General features: G+C 25.0%; 3 protein-coding genes across 8 annotated transcripts; 2 read left to right on the forward strand and 1 right to left on the reverse strand.

Moving 5' to 3' along the window:
• The first annotated feature begins 4964 nt into the window (after positions 1–4964).
• LOC103573804 (zinc finger and BTB domain-containing protein 17) lies at positions 4965–9394 on the forward strand. 3 transcript variants are annotated; one of them, XM_014443553.2, is made up of 6 exons: positions 4965–5093; positions 5805–6485; positions 6557–6784; positions 6896–7105; positions 8102–8758; positions 8900–9394. In XM_014443553.2, exons 2-6 carry the CDS (start codon positions 5817–5819, stop codon positions 9164–9166), a joined length of 2031 nt encoding a protein of 676 aa, XP_014299039.1. In that variant the 5' UTR covers positions 4965–5093; positions 5805–5816; the 3' UTR covers positions 9167–9394. The 3 variants fall into 3 exon arrangements, with proteins under 3 accessions (XP_014299039.1, XP_008551241.1, XP_014299038.1); XM_008553019.3 differs by having other exon boundaries at positions 8102–8776; positions 8900–9390; XM_014443552.2 differs by lacking the exon at positions 4965–5093 and adding an exon at positions 5156–5230 and having other exon boundaries at positions 8102–8776; positions 8900–9392.
• A 202-nt stretch (positions 9395–9596) lies between these two features.
• On the reverse strand, positions 9597–11660 carry LOC106693932 (bifunctional peptidase and (3S)-lysyl hydroxylase Jmjd7). Of its 2 annotated transcripts, XM_014443549.2 has the most exons (5): positions 11574–11660; positions 11176–11308; positions 10621–11100; positions 10271–10523; positions 9597–9986 (listed from the first exon to the last, which is right to left on the reverse strand). In XM_014443549.2, the coding sequence occupies exons 2-5, from the start codon at positions 11237–11239 to the stop codon at positions 9791–9793; spliced, it is 993 nt and encodes a 330-aa protein (XP_014299035.1). In that variant the 5' UTR covers positions 11240–11308; positions 11574–11660; the 3' UTR covers positions 9597–9790. The 2 variants fall into 2 exon arrangements, with proteins under 2 accessions (XP_014299035.1, XP_014299036.1); XM_014443550.2 differs by lacking the exon at positions 11574–11660 and having other exon boundaries at positions 11176–11321.
• Positions 11289–16023, forward strand: LOC103573803 (small integral membrane protein 8). 3 transcript variants are annotated; one of them, XM_053739683.1, is made up of 3 exons: positions 11289–11377; positions 11661–11782; positions 14672–16023. In XM_053739683.1, the coding sequence occupies exons 2-3, from the start codon at positions 11672–11674 to the stop codon at positions 14828–14830; spliced, it is 270 nt and encodes an 89-aa protein (XP_053595658.1). In that variant the 5' UTR covers positions 11289–11377; positions 11661–11671; the 3' UTR covers positions 14831–16023. The 3 variants fall into 3 exon arrangements, with proteins under 3 accessions (XP_053595658.1, XP_053595657.1, XP_014299037.2); XM_053739682.1 differs by lacking the exon at positions 11289–11377 and adding an exon at positions 11384–11586; XM_014443551.2 differs by lacking the exon at positions 11289–11377 and adding an exon at positions 11384–11542.
• Positions 16024–16027: the final 4 nt, after the last annotated feature.

Here is a 16027-nt window from a genome sequence, read left to right on the forward strand (position 1 = left end):
TAATTTTTAAAAATATGTTTATTATATTATAGATAATTTAATAAATTTATAAATAAATTATGAAGTCACTAAAAAATTGTTCAAAAAAGCTAAAAATTATATCAGATTCATAGAAATTTAATAAATTATCTATAAGTAATGTCAATTACTGCAAACCGTTGCTTTACAACTATCCTCCTTAGAATTTAATTAGTTGCAAGTATTCAAAGCCTGATAACTTTTTACCTATCAAGATTACGATGAAACTATATCATAGCTTTTTTGTAGAGAATTAAATTTCCTATAAAAATAAGTGCATCAAAAATTTTTACATGCTATTTATATGGAAAAACAAAAAATGATTGAGCACCTCGTAGAATAGAAATATCACGCTGGCCTTTGGTGAAAATTTTTTTTATACCTTACAGAAACTTTTGAGATGGAACCACGCTAATACCTATATTTAGTAAAATTTAGTAAATATAGTAGGGTGGTCGTTAAAAATTTGGTTTTTTCTTTTAGGTAAAAAGAACACGTGCCGCAGGACGATCAAAGTTCATTTTTCGATACGGTCGTGGTTTTTTTAAAATATCTCATGAAATAAGCAGATTACAGAAAAAAATCATAGGAAAAATTTTGTAGGAAATTAAATTCTTGACAAAAAAGGTCATATTCATTTTTTTTTATAAAATGTATATTTATGAAGATATTTTGAAAATACTTTTTCTAGATCTTATGAATTGAGCGTTTTAAGGATTACAAATGTTGAAAATAACATTATTCCAAGTATATAGAAACTACAACAAAAATTAATGATTGGTATGTTACGAGTTACGAAGTTGTCTATGTTTAAGAAAAAACGTTATTTTTAACATTCGAAATCCTTTAAATGCTGAATTGATAAGATTTAAAAAAGTTTCTTCAAAATATCTTCATATAACGACCACCTTAAAATATAGATATACAAATACATGAGTGATCGGGTATTAGTTCCCTGATCGGGTACTGGGCTTTTACCTTATTCAATAATTGAGAAATTAGTTATGCGTTGAGTGCTTTCAATAAAACAATATTAAAAGCTAAAATTTTTAGAAAAACTTTTGTTTTCTATTGAACTGCAAGTTTGTCAATCGTAAAAAAAGCCTACTGTTTTTAGAACATCCTAATATATATATACAAAAAATTTGTTTATAATTGCTCTACATCATATAGGTCAATGGGAATGTAAGTGAGTATGGAACAAAACAGCGTTGATATGAATTTATCGGATGCGTCACGGAGCCATTTTATTTTTTAAAATTTTATTTGACTAATATATATTTTCTTTCAGCATTTAACCATTATAATAAATCTATAAGAATTTTTAAGCAGACGGTGCTCAACGTTCAGCAAATATCGAAAAAACTGAATTAAAAAAAAAATGAATTATATATTCATAAAAGTATATATTAAATAAAATTGCACATAAAATTATAATTAAAAATAATTATTTCGTTATTAATGAATTGCATGTTTTAAATTACGAGTTTGAATTATTTTTAACAACTTTAAGAATACGTTTTTCTTAGAAATAAATTTGTTTTAAATATCTTTGATAGTGTAAACTAAAAATAAAAATAATTCTTGAAATATAGATAATAAAATTTAAATTAATTAAAAATTTTTTTTTAAACTGCATGAGGAAGATGTATTTGAGCGATGGGTTTGGTCATAATAATTATCATAAAATTAAATTAATTTCCTCAATAAGAATTAATGAAAAATTAATAATTGACAATAGTATTGTCGGCCATGACGCAAATTGTCTCGAAACAATATTTCTTGTAAGTTCTTTTAATAAATCTCGATTATATTTGAGAAGAAAAAATAATAATGAATTTTATGATTTTTAATAGCAATTTGTAGATGGGTATAGTAAAGTAATTGTAAAATAAGTAAGTAAAATGAAAAAAATTATTCACCTTAATGAAATTTAATATTAATTATTATTATTAGTACAAAAAAAATATATTTAGATTATATAAATAAGAAGACATTCTTCAAATCACTGTTTTTTGTCAGTCGTTTTATCATGATTTCTGCAATAAAAGCCTTATAATTAGTAATAACATATATTTAAAAAAAAAGGATATAAATATTTATAAAATAAACATTTCTCACCATAATTAAAATTAATAAAATAAATACATAATTTGACTTAAATTGAATCAAAGCGACTTCTGCGTCGAGCATAAGCACCCATACAAGCAAAAAATCCAATAATTCCAATTATTAATCCTAAAATAAGTGCTAATGTATCGCCAAAATCAAAATCATTTGAAGCAGAAACAAATTCAAATGTCCAAAATATTGAAATAATAAAAAACCAAAACATTTTTAAGATCTTATTTTTATTCAATTATAATATCGATTATAAATAATAGACATTTGTTTACTGGTTATGTCAAATGATATATAGTTGATTTATTGAAAAAAATACGTCGGGTGTTTTCGGTTTCTGTTCGGGTCTTAAATGCTAAATTAACTATGGAAGCATTACGAAACGTGCTACACAAGCGTAGCTCAACGTAACTACAAATTTATAATTTAAATTAAAACTTGTTTTAAATTTAATATTTTTTTTGTAAAAATTGCTGTCGCTATCATTTTTATTAAAATAATTAAAACGAATTTTACGATTTAAGTTGTCTATGATTGAAATTGAAACTTAAAACTTTTAAAAACTTTATCATTTTAAATAATCAAATGAGATTCTATTAAATTTGAATAATTCATATGTATATGCAACGATTTTTACTTAAAAAAGTAAGACTTAAATTTTTACCATTAGATAATAATTTATTTAAATTATCATTTTTATTTGTACCTCCGTACGTGTATCAGTTGCTGTACTGTTAGGTCATTATTGATATTATTTACCGTTAAACCGAGGTTGGACAATAGGTTCATTTATTTCGACTCATAATTTTTTTCCGTAACTTAATCAACAACTTAATAGATTTTTCAGAGTTTCTACAAGAAATCAAATTTAATATTCCCAAAATTGGATGATGGTGAATGTAGTAGACATTTGGCAATTGGTATGATTTTGAAATAAATGAACAAAATTTGAATCAAATAAAAAAATAAAAAATTGCGAGTTTATACAATTTAAAAACATGAGTGTAAATGTAGTAAGGTAAAAGCCCCTATACCCGCTTACTTTTCATTGGAGAGAGATTAAATCACTCAATATAAATAAATAAATAAAAGAAAAAACCATATTTTTCTTTTATAGTTATTTTTTGAAGTTTCGAGTATTAGAATAAAATTTTAGTTTCAAGAATAATGTTGATAATTAATCATTTTTAATTTTTTAAATAAGGTCCTTGAGTGTACCCGTAGTCGCTCACTAAAAGTTGTCATGTACCATTACTCGATCAACACATGACCACATAGTCGCTCAAAGACAATATCAACTACCATAAGTTTATTGATTTGGAAAATAATTTATAAATTACATAACTTTATTCTTTCATAATATAAAATTCCATGGATTTTGAAAATGTATTTAATAAGATATAGTTATAACTTATAACAATTCTTAAAAAATTTGATGTAACCTAAATTTAATTTAACGAATGAACGTTAAAGTAAAAAATGCCTGGCTGAGCTCGATTTTGAAAATAGTTATTTAATTTAAATTTATAATCTATTATAAAATAATTCTATACATCATATTTATACTGAGCGAGTATAGCGGCTTTTACCTTAGTCATAAGATAATTTTTAAAACTTTAAAATAATAATAATAATAATAATAATAATAATAATAATAATAATAATAATAATAATAATAATAATAATAAAATAAAATTAAAAAAAATTCATTTACTGATTTTGGAATTGTCTAAACATGTATTTTTTTATTTTTATTTTATAAACATTTTATTCTATTATTTTTAAGTTTTAAAAATTATCAGATGTCTGCCAACTCCTGCTCAAAAAATCCGATAGATTCATGAGCGTGAATATAGCAGACATCAGACGAATTTTAAATTATTAATAAATAGAGTAAATAATTAATAAAATAAAATTTTTTAAAAATGTGCATTTAAAAATTTTAGAAATTATTAAGAGCTTTTTGTATAAATATTATTTTTTTAATTATTCACTCTATTTATTTATAATTTTAAATTTGTTTGATATAAGACCCTATACTTAACTATACCACTTCTCATAGAACTCATTCATTCTTATAAAATCTCTATGGAAATTTATGAGAATCTATTGGATTCTATGAAATTTTCCAAACAGGTGTACTTTACTGTCTTTTTAAAAACCGGTATGCGTATATTTTTTATTTTTGTCTTTCTAATTATTTAATTAGTTTATTTATAATTTAAAATTTGTCTCATATCGATTTAAACGATTTGAACTATTTTAGAGATTTTTCAAATTACCTATTAATATATTTACTGAAGTATATATTCTACGGTATCTTCAATATTATCAATAAACATCTTTATACGTTTTTCTCAAACTTTATCTGACTGCATCTATATTATGTCTTATTTTATTTTTTAAATTGCAATATATCAATAAAAATACAATAAATTGAGAACCTCAAGCAAACTACTAGCGGTTTCTGTAATTTTAATAAAGGGCCAAAAAAATTTTTATTTTTAAAAATTCAAATTCGTCTCAGAAAACAATGGTTCTATTTTAAAATCTCATTTACTGTATCAGTCCAACAAAGAAAACTTCATTCATTTTTTTGAATGTGCGAAAAAGAATAAGTGATGTTTCACCAATTAAGTGTCAAAAAAAAAAAAAAAAAAAAAAAAAATGTATGTATAGTATGTGAAAAAAAATACTGGTATCAAGCGCCATCTGTAAATAAAAAACCCTAGTAATATAGAAAAATGATTGGTTAAAATTTATTAGATTGGTAACAAAAATATAGGGAAGTTAAATGAAAAAGCAGCCATCGATAAGCATTTTATGATTATGGTGGCGTCACTCGATTAATGGGAAAAACGGCTGGACGCGTATCGACCGAGTAATAATTCATTAATATTTCCTGTTACTATCATTATTTAGATAAATTTATGGTTATTTAATCAACCAATTAGGTAAGTAGATTATAATAAAACTATTTAATACAATAAATATATAATATAATTAGGTATTAAATATATAACGCATGCACGGCTCAATCGTAGCCATTTTGCTATCCGTTGATAAATTCATGACATTCCCGTACCGACTGGTAAGCTTCGTTTGAAAACAAATTTCATTTGAAATAAATTTTTTTACTTATTATTTACAATATCAATAACATTATCTATTTTATAAACAATTGAATTTATTTACAAATTAAGTATTTCGATGACTATGTCACTGATTACGCATCATGCATCCTCCATGCTCCCTACTGGCCATTCGTTCTAATACTTTTAGTCCTCCTATTGTCACACTTTAACCTTTCAAAATTTATGGAATGAATTATATTGACTCAATAATTATTATTTTTTTAATTTTTACTTATTTCTCCATTGATAAATTAAAAATTTAAATGTATATACAAAATTTGAATTCTTCAAGAATTCAAATACTTTTTTTTTTTTTTTTTTTTTTTATAATGCCTTTGAATAAAACAATTCATGCGATTCTAGCGTCATGTTTTGCAAGAAACCCTTATAATGAACCGGATATTGTTTAATTTTTTTAAAATTTTGTAAAATTATGAAAGTAGGTTTTATAAATGAAATAAATTTATAAGCATATGATTATTTATTATTTTTATAATGAGTGATTAAGTAGAAATTGTATTTAACTTTCAGGATATTTGAAGTATGGGTGACAAGAGTGGAAAGTCAACAGCTATGGAAGTAGAAGAGTTAAAAGCTATTTTAGAATCTAAAGGTGGTAATGTTATGGAGGAAGAAATAATTTATGCATCAGTAGAAGGTGAAGATACTGAAGCTGCTGAAGAAGTCCAAGGTGATGAAATAGTTGAAATAATCGAAGAGATTGAAGTTGTTGAGGGTGAAGAAGAGGAAGAATCACCAAAGGCTGTTTCTGTAACAGAAAGTATTAATGATGAATCTTCACAAAGTCAGGACAAAGTAGAGCAGATAACTGATAAAAGATCTAGTGATGATGATCATCAAAATAACTATACTCGACAAGTAGTTAACTATGACGCTGATGAGGATTGGACACTTGAAGAAAGTGATCCATTAGAATTAAAATCAAATAATTCAATTCAATCGTCTAAAACTAAAAGCAAATCTGAAAGCAAGACTATTACTGTTAATGGAAATAAAGTTGCAACTAAAAAAGCTGATGATGTTTATCGTAATGCTAAGTCTTGTAATTCAGAATATGGTGAAAGTATGAATATTAGATCTGACGATGATAATCATCATGAAATTGTTGAAAATGACTTGGTTTATACTGTATTAGGTGAAAAAAAATCATCTGATTCATCTAAACGTCAAGAAGATCCACGTTATATTAAAGTAATTATTTTTTATCTTAATTCATATATATTGTAATTAATTTAATTTAAATAAATGACTTTTTTTTTAAGATGGAAAGATTGGATGAAAACATTCCTGAAGAAGAAGGAGCAATTTATTATGAAGATAGTGAGATGGGAACCTTGTACGTGACTTCAGCAGTCAATGATGGTGAACAGTATCAGTATGAAGAACAAGCTTTGGAACAAGAAGATCAAGAACAAGTAGAACAGCAAGAACAGTGGGATGAATCTAATGAAATGATGATAGAGGAACAAGGGCCAGAGGAAAGTCATCAGGTACATTAATAAAGATATTGATACTGTTTCGTATAAAATTTTTAAATAGATAATTTTTAATTTGATAAGACTCTTAATGAATAAATAGTAATTATAACTATAATATTTTAGGATCAAATATACTTACATGAGGATGAGGATGGCCAGCTATACTTCAAAGATGAAAATGGTGTAATGCAACCAGTCTATTTAACTGAAGATGGTAATTATGCCATTGCAGATACATCTGAAGATCAAGAAAATCAAGAGTTGAGGATTAGTCAGAAATCAGATGAAGCAGTTTTAGGTGTTCAGGACTTGGATCCTAATACACTGCGACAGGTAAGATTATTTTTAAACGATTTTTTAATTTATAACAATAAATCAGAGGACATTTTTTTTGTATCGTGTACTCGCGACGTATAGACGTGAAATTTATACCATAAGATTCTGTGTGTTTTGGAAATTATTTTAGTATATATTTTATTGTCGATTGATTATTTGTAACATACTTTTTTTTAGTTTTTAAAATTATTCAATGACTTTCAACTGTCATAAAGGTATTAAAATTTTATCAATTAAAAAAAAATTAAAACATTAATTAAAAACATATAAATATGACAGTTGAAAGTCATTGAATATTTTTAAAAAGTGGTGGGGGGGGGGGGGCGGTACTGCCTGAAAATGCCCTTAAGAATAATAAAAATTTACATTCGATTTTCGCGCTTTATGTCAATTGTTTTTATTCAAACTGAATAACTTGTTGATTGTTTGAATCAACATAATGCTTACTGCAATTAGACTTTAAAATAAATATCATTCATTCTGGGTAGACATACCTATAAATATGTGGTTTATAAAAATTAACTTCTAAAGGTGGTTGTGGAGGCGCTAAAGAGAACGAAGTCCCGTTTTTCATCTATAAGTCCAGTACTTTTCAAACTTGGTAGGAATATTTATTCAAGTACACTTGGACTTACTAAGACCGGATGTTCCAAAAATAAATTTCTAAACGAACTGAAGTATAGATAGTTAATTAAATGGTTATCAGTTAAATTGTCTATAGAAATTATACTGAAAAACAAGAGTATTTCCATTTTTAAATCTTTTGTCATCATCTTGGGTTTAGATTTTAGGGAAATCCAGTTTTCGTAGGTATCTAAAGATGATATATAAAGTCTGTCGGAATTATAGTTAAAAAAAGACTTTATTGATATTAACTCTCTTACAACATTAATCACAAAAAAAAATTATTACTCTTTTAACTTACGCCCAGCAAAGCGGATGGATAACGGCCATTTTATAAGATTTAAACAAAAATTATTATTATTTTTTAAGGGATCATCTACTTCGAGTCCAACTAATAATGACGTCGACAATGAAGATAATACTGTCACTATATCTTTGATTATATCAGAGGATGAAAATGGTTTGAAGAGAACTCAAGTTATTATTCCAACAGCAGATGCATTGAAGTGTGAAATTTGTCAAAAGAGTTTCAAAACTCAGTTCCAATTACTTCGTCATAACAGATTAAAACATGCTCGAGAAGAAGATATCACAACGCGTAACTTCCCTTGCGACTTATGTCCAAAAAGATTTCCTGATCAAAATTCACTAGCTAAGCATCGGAAGACACATACAGGTGATCGACCATTCCAATGTTTAGAATGCCAGGAAACATTCCCAACTGCTCCTGCATTACGTCGTCATATGAGTTCTCATAATCCAGAATCAAAACCATTACCTTGTATCTATTGTGGTCGTCGTTTCCTTGATAAGCCGGCACTTCAAGTACATGAAGCGTCTCATTTGGCTGCTGAACAACAACGTGGCCACACTTGTGACATTTGTAATAAATCTTTTATGACTCCAACTGATTTAATGGTACACAAGAAAAATCATGACCCAGATAAGAAATTTGATTGTGAAGTATGTGGTCGGGAATTCAATCGTCTTAATAATTTACAGCGTCATATGATGGTTCACCAACAGGTACGTGAAAAAGCTGCGGTAAGTTATTCATACATACAATTATCATTATCATTTTTCTGTTATAAAAATTTTCGTTTTCTTTTTTTCTTTTTTGTTTCCTGTTATTAATATATATTTTTGTCATTAAATTTTTTTAAACAGCAAGGACAAAGTCAAGAAATTTTATCGTGCGATGTATGTGGTATAACTTACAAATTTATGAGCTCATTGACCCGGCACATGGTAACATCGCATATGAATCCTGAAAAGTTACGACAGCAAGCTGAAGAACAACGACGAAAACGTGAAAATAATTACAAACGTTATCTGGAGAATCGTAAAATGTATGAAACCCAACATGGTACTGGGTATGGAAAACGTAGTTACAGAAGTGCTATAAGTAGTGATCCAGATGATGATTTTGCATGAGAATTATCGGATGATTCACTCGATGAGTATTCAAGTTCTTCATATAAATGCCGATTAAATCGTCAAAATAAACGTAATCATTCTGTATCTTATAATAATTATAAGTGGCGTTACGGATATCAGTAATGCATTTAATGTAATAATAAAATCATTTATTATTGACAAAAAAAAGGATAATGAATTTTAAAAATTTCGAAGATATTATATTATTAGATATACAGTAAAAAGTATACTGTTTAATTAAGAACATGATAATTTTTTTTTTTACAATTAAAATTTACACTTATTAAAGTTATCAAAATAAAACACTAGTTTTTAGAATTGAAAATTGATAAACAATATTAATTTGATCAATAATTATAACTATAAATATATAATCAATAAATTATAATTATAAATTTTATGATAATTGTATGGATTTGAAATGATTGGACGGTTTTTTTTTAACTGTTAGTATTTTAATAAGTGTGTGTTTTGAGGTAATTGTAAGCGAGAGAATAAATATTAAAATCTATGTGTAGTTGTGTTTTTAATTTTTAAAATAATTATGATTAATTAATTAACTTTTAATGGTATGCATAATAAAGTTACAATTATATGGTATGAGTAATAAATTTTTTTTTTTTATTGCTGCTGACATAAAAATTCAATAGATTTAAAATACGCATATTTAATATCGTACTCCATATCATACCAAAAATTAACTGCTATACATTCGTGTGATTGTTGTACATGATGAAACCACAATGATGGAAGATAAAGTAAATCACCAGCTTCAACTTTAACTTTTATCGTTGTTGCATTTTTATATTCTGGGTATCTAAAATTTAATTTATAGTTATTTATTTATTCAAAATTAAAGTTTACTTTCACTTAAGGCAGACTAAAACTAAAGATTTATGAGTGTAAGTCTCGCAGACATCAGACAAATTTAAAGTTATTAATAAATAGAGTAAATAATTAATAAAATAGAATTTAAAAAATTTTGAAGTTAAAAAGTGCATTTTCTATAATTATTATTTTTTAAATTATTTGCTCTATTTATTTATAATTTAAAATTTTTCTGATGTCTGTTACATTTACACTCATAAAGATTTCAATTACTTTTCATAGTTTGGATTTAATGGATCAATTGAAATCCACGGTATTAAATTTTCATTATCAATATTATCTAAACATGTTGATAAATTTATTTTTTCATTAACAATAATATCCCATTTATTATTTGATTGTTTTTTATATATTGCTGATGGATATTTGTCATAAGGAATCCATGGTAAATCTGTAGGTGGATGTAAAATAAAATTTTTTTCTCCGTTTACTACACAGTATATGTTTTCATATGGATCCTTATGCACTAAAAAATTTTAATTTAATGAATATTGTAAAAATTAATTATTATAATAAAGATTATTGTGAATATTAAATATATAAAATAAAGAAAAAAAAATTACTTGATGTTACTGCACGTTTATCTCCCATCCAAAAATTAATAGCATCGGGACTTTTTCCAAATACATCATTAGCCCATACAAGATTATCAATATCGTGCCATAATTCATAAAAATAACTTTCAAAATTTGAATTTTGTTGTTGTATATAAAAAATTTCGTCATCAATAGGATTATCTAGATTATCTAAAAATAAAGACATCTTCATTTCACGTTCTTCTGGTAGCATAAAATATTTTTTATTGTTGTCAGACAATACTGCATCTGCATAACCATTTGGAGTAACAGCAACTGTTACTAATTTATCTGATAATAATTTACGGAAATAATTAGCATTCCATTTATTAATTGCCGGCCATTTAGATACTCCATTTTTAACTAAAACTGGCACATTACGCGAAACATAATCACGATAAAATTTTAATGGATTTATTGCTATATGTTCTGCATTTATTGTTGCAACTTCTTCGGATAAATATAAATCTAGAAAAAAAAGCAAATTAATTATTACAAAATTAAAATAATTAGTAAAAACAAAAAATATGATAAATTAATTACCTTTAGCCTCTTGAGATAATATTTGAAACGCTTTATTTATCTTATCTTTTTCAAAATTCTCCATCAGTATTTAATTATTTTATATTACAAATAAATATAAAGATTTATTTAAATAATATTTTATAGTTAAGCTCTGAAACGAATAATAAATTTTTATATATTGAAGAAAAGTATACAGTTGATTTGTTAGAGATGTTTTTTTGTAAGCAATAACTAGACATAAAAGTTTTATAATAAATTTTGTACGTTTATTGTTTAAAAGATTATATTTAAAATATTTGTTAGTAAAAAAATAATAGCATATATATAAAAATTAATCAAGTAAACAATAAAAATATATTGTTATAATAAAATATTTATAAAAATAGTATGTATTACAAATATTGAACAAGTATAACCTCTATTATTGATGTAATTGTAATAGTTTTTTAAGAATAATGATAAATAAATACAATTTTTAATTATAGATGTTTTGTTTATTATAGGATTGATAAAAATGGAAGATAAAACAAAAAGTGAATCTAAAGTAGCACCAGGAGATGGTATACGTTCTCTCAGGAGTACAATGCTGTTTAAAGCTGTTAATTTTGAATTATATGCACGCCCGGTAAAATATTTTTTATTTTTTATTCCAGTGATATCTAATGAAAAATTTATCAAAATTTTATTTTATGTACTATACAATTTTTTTTATATTTCAAATATATCTTACAAGAAATCTATATTATTAAAAGAAAAAAAAAAAAAAAAAAAAAAAAAAATGCACATGTAGAAAGTTACAAAAATAACAGGTGAAATTTTTTTAAAATACCCTGATTAAAAGAAACGATTCAAAACAATTTAAAACGATTCAATTCTACTACTATATAGATATGGGGCATTCCACGCCAAATCGAACGGTTTGAAAAATTTTGATTTTAGATTTCATCAATTTTTTTTTATTTTTTTGTATCCATCAAAAAACTCTTTTTCCGAAATATTGAAATTTTTTTGATCACCGGTTCAAAAGATATCGAATTTTAGAGAAAACTGCTCTTTTTATGGTTTTTACTGATAACTTTTTAGAGAATGTTTTAAATCGAAATACTCACTGAATAAAAAACTATCATTTTCCCAGGTACTTTCCTAAAAAAAATACAAAAAAACTATTTCAAGTGTTGTAATACGTGTTTTTTTATTTTTAAAATTTAAATTGCATTTTATAAAGTGAGTGCATGTTTTGAATTTCTTTAAAATTTTTTACAGTAAACTACTATTCAAACCACTACTTTTTAGGCCGGTCTGGTCGTGGGTTCTCAATAGCTACTAGTTTTTTTTCGATTTTTGAAAATTGAAAAAAAATTTTTTTCTCTATTTTATCAAATTTTATCACTGGTCAAAATTATTTTGAAAAACTTCGTGTATATTTTTTATCATAACAAGCATAGCAAATTGTTAATAATTAAAAAATAATACGGGGGAGATTTATGAGAATATTTTTAAATTTTAAATGAATGTTTTTTTGTATACTGTTATTTATCCAAACAAAGAAAATATTTATTGCATGCGATTTTAATCCTAAACAAGCCATCTACCGACATAACTTACCAAAAAAATATTTAGTACCGATTACCAAATATTTTTTTGGTGGAAACAAATATTTATTTTACTAGCTTTTTATTCAGTGAGTGTTTCGATTTAAACCATTCCCTAAAAAGTTATCGGTAAAAAACCATAAAAAGAGCGGTTTTCTTTAAAATTCGATATCTTTTGAACCGGTGATCAAAAAAATTGCATCATTCCGGAAAAAGAGTTTAATGATGATTTTTTGGGTACAAAAAAATAAAAAAAAATTGAGGAAATCTAAAATTAAAATTTTTCAAACCGTTTGATTTGGCGTGGAATGCCCCTTATACATTCATCATTAAGTGAATCGTTTCGTTTAATCAGGGTATCGTTTTTTTTTTTTTTTATAATTTATCGTTTTGAAAAAATTAAAAAATTGATACCGCCGGATAACTGCACTATCATTTAAATTAACGTAAGGATTAAATTTTTTTATGATACTTAAAGTAGAAGCTAATAATTTTTTTTTTTTATTCAACGAAAAAATAAAGTACTGTAGAATATAGAAAAAAATACTAAGCCCATGACAGCTACCACGACTTATCCTAGACTAAGACCAAGACAATATTTTAGAAAAAAAATTCAAAAAAAACGTTGAATTGAAATTGAAACCAAATTTAAGACTAAAATCAAGACGAAATTTAAAACAAAATCCTAGACAAAATTCAAGTTTAAACCAAAACGAATCTCGAGACTAAAACCAAGACAAGATTTAAAACAAAATCCTAGACAGCAACCACGACTTAATCCAAGACTAAAACCAAGACAATATTTTAGATAAAAAATTCAAGATAAACGTTAAATTAAATTCAAGACTAAAATTAAGACGGAATCCTAGACAAAAATCAAGACAAAATTCTAAACTAAAATTTTTTATGAATGGTTAGATTAGCTATTCGCCAATTCGAATATTTTAAAATAAATGACTACTTATATTTGACTCAAATTCTATATAAAACAATTAGATGTGAACTTAGCTATGCGTAATGCCGCCAACTTTATTATTTAATCTTTTATATTTTTTAAATTTCTAAAGCTCGTTTCTGATTAGCCACTGTGAATATTTAATTACTCCTACAATATTCAAAATTAAGAAATATTGTTCAGGATCTTTATGCTCAAAATTATTCCCTCAATCTAAATCTCACCAGTGTAAAACTAATTTTGGATCACCCTGTATATGTCAAGTCTCATTAAAGAAAACAATTCTCTCAATGAGGAATGATGAATTTATATAGTTTTAGAATCGAATTGTTTTGAATTGTTTTGAATCATTTCTAATCGTTTTCAATTCCCAAGTAACACACTTGACTGTGAGATATGTATAAGATATCAGTTTCTAGGCTGTTTTTAGACATATCAATAAGACACCAACATCTGACAAAACGGTCAGAAATTCATGTCACCGAAAAAGTATCTACTTAAAAGAGTTGACATAAGTGACGACAAAAAGTAAATTACAAATAGTGGTAAAATAAGTTATCTGAACGACTTTTTAATTAACATAAGACGGGAAAAGCAATACAAATGTTCCCTGTATCTAGAACTAACATTTGCATGTCGTATTAAAAGGCATCTTAAAGTTGTTCTGTGCTACTTGAGTTGTCTTTTCTCATCATAGAATAGTTTTGAAAAATCTTTCTGCGTATATTCAAAAAATTTTATTCTACTCACAACCCTGATTAAAAAAAATTATTTGGAATAATTCAAAATAATTTGAATCGACTAATATATAGATATACACTTAACGTGGAACAAATCATATTTCTTAATCAGGGAAGTAACTTGTTTATAAAAATAATAGTGTCTGATGTCTGCTATTTGTAGTATCATAAATATTTATATTTTTGTATGCAATAATAAACTGGGGATGATATTTTATTTGTTGTAGAATATGATAATAATGGCATTAGGTTTGACTGCAATGATTGGCTGTTCTGGATATATTTATTATATGCGATCAAAATATGAAGATATGGGTTATTATACAGCTATTGAATCCGATGGCAAGGAAACATTTAAAAAAAAAGAATCTAAATGGAGTACTTAATTATAAGTAGCAATAGCTTATTAAAAAAACATTTTTTTCAATTTTTGAAATTATATTCATAATGATTATAGAAAAATTTTTGTTCTCATTTGATGAGAACTTGTATTGTTTACTATTATTTATTGAATGTATTAGTGAAAAATGTAAATAATTATATTATAAAAAAATAAACATTATTTATTCATTAATTAATATATTTATTTTTTCAACAAATAACATTAATTTTGTGACATAAATCTCATTGTCTACAACTAATATTATTAATTACACACATCTATCATGTCGTAACACACACAGCAGTTTTTCTTTTATATATATTTATGGAACTTATGAATTTTTATATTGTATTTTAAGAAAAAAAGTTAAAAAATAAAATTTTTATTAGTAATTTCTCTTATATTCTTTTTTTTCACTTGTTAGATTTTTTTTTTGCAAGTGTAGACATTTAATTTGTGTAGAATTATAAAAAATTCGAGTTTCTGATTAAGTAAACTGTTTATCGAAAAAGTCAGTGTCATAACTAAATATCAAACCCTTAAGGTGAAATGATATCGGACCTCTTTTTCATACTCAGAAATATAAACAAAACTATTTTTGTTAAACTTGTAAAATAAATTAGAATTTTAAAACAATTTTTCTCGAAGATGAAAAAGAATTATCTAAAATACGAAATTTATAGTCATCTGTTGAGATTCTAGAAAATGCCAAAGAATCTCGACTAGAGGTTTCAAATTTTGAATGGTGAATTAAATTCAATCATGGATCGTTTACCGCTACTTCTTAACATCAAACGACAAATTCCTGATTTAAAAAATGACTTGGAATAATTTAAAACAATTTAAAATGATTTAAAACAATTTGAATCGACTAATATATAGGTATACACTTAACATGGAGCAAATCATTTTTCTTAATCAGGGATAATATTGCATGCCTGATGACTGACATTTGACATTTTGGATTAGATATTTATTCATGTAACTTAACGATTTGTTAAGATTTACATTTGTAATGAAATTACTTCATATAATTTAATAGTAAATATTTAAAATCACCATCAAATTCATAAATTTTTTATTTATTTTTTTAAATTAAAAAACATTCGACATAAAATGCCTAAAATTTATGTAATATTTTTTCTGAGTATTTATTTTCAATTTGATATTTGCATTTATATATATATATATATATATATAT

This window comes from Microplitis demolitor, chromosome 5 (genome assembly GCF_026212275.2).
Source record: "Microplitis demolitor isolate Queensland-Clemson2020A chromosome 5, iyMicDemo2.1a, whole genome shotgun sequence".
Taxonomy (NCBI): Eukaryota; Metazoa; Arthropoda; class Insecta; order Hymenoptera; family Braconidae; genus Microplitis; species Microplitis demolitor.

What these genes read in the sequence shown, in the direction of transcription:
- LOC103573804 (XM_008553019.3), top strand. Translation starts at nt 5,817, where the DNA reads ATGGGTGACAAGAGTGGAAAGTCAACAGCTATGGAAGTAGAAGAGTTA. An exon ending in GGCCAGAGGAAAGTCATCAG is followed by an intron (nt 6,785 to 6,895) that starts GTACATTAATAA and finishes ATAATATTTTAG; the next exon opens with GATCAAATATACTTACATGA. An exon ending in ATCCTAATACACTGCGACAG is followed by an intron (nt 7,106 to 8,101) that starts GTAAGATTATTT and finishes TTATTTTTTAAG; the next exon opens with GGATCATCTACTTCGAGTCC.
- LOC103573803 (XM_053739683.1), top strand. Translation starts at nt 11,672, where the DNA reads ATGGAAGATAAAACAAAAAGTGAATCTAAAGTAGCACCAGGAGATGGT. An exon ending in TTGAATTATATGCACGCCCG is followed by an intron (nt 11,783 to 14,671) that starts GTAAAATATTTT and finishes TATTTGTTGTAG; the next exon opens with AATATGATAATAATGGCATT.
- LOC106693932 (XM_014443549.2), bottom strand. Translation starts at nt 11,239, where the DNA reads ATGGAGAATTTTGAAAAAGATAAGATAAATAAAGCGTTTCAAATATTA. An exon ending in ATTATCTCAAGAGGCTAAAG is followed by an intron (nt 11,101 to 11,175) that starts GTAATTAATTTA and finishes TTTTTTTTCTAG; the next exon opens with ATTTATATTTATCCGAAGAA. An exon ending in TTAAATCCAAACTATGAAAA is followed by an intron (nt 9,987 to 10,270) that starts GTAATTGAAATC and finishes ATTAAATTTTAG; the next exon opens with ATACCCAGAATATAAAAATG.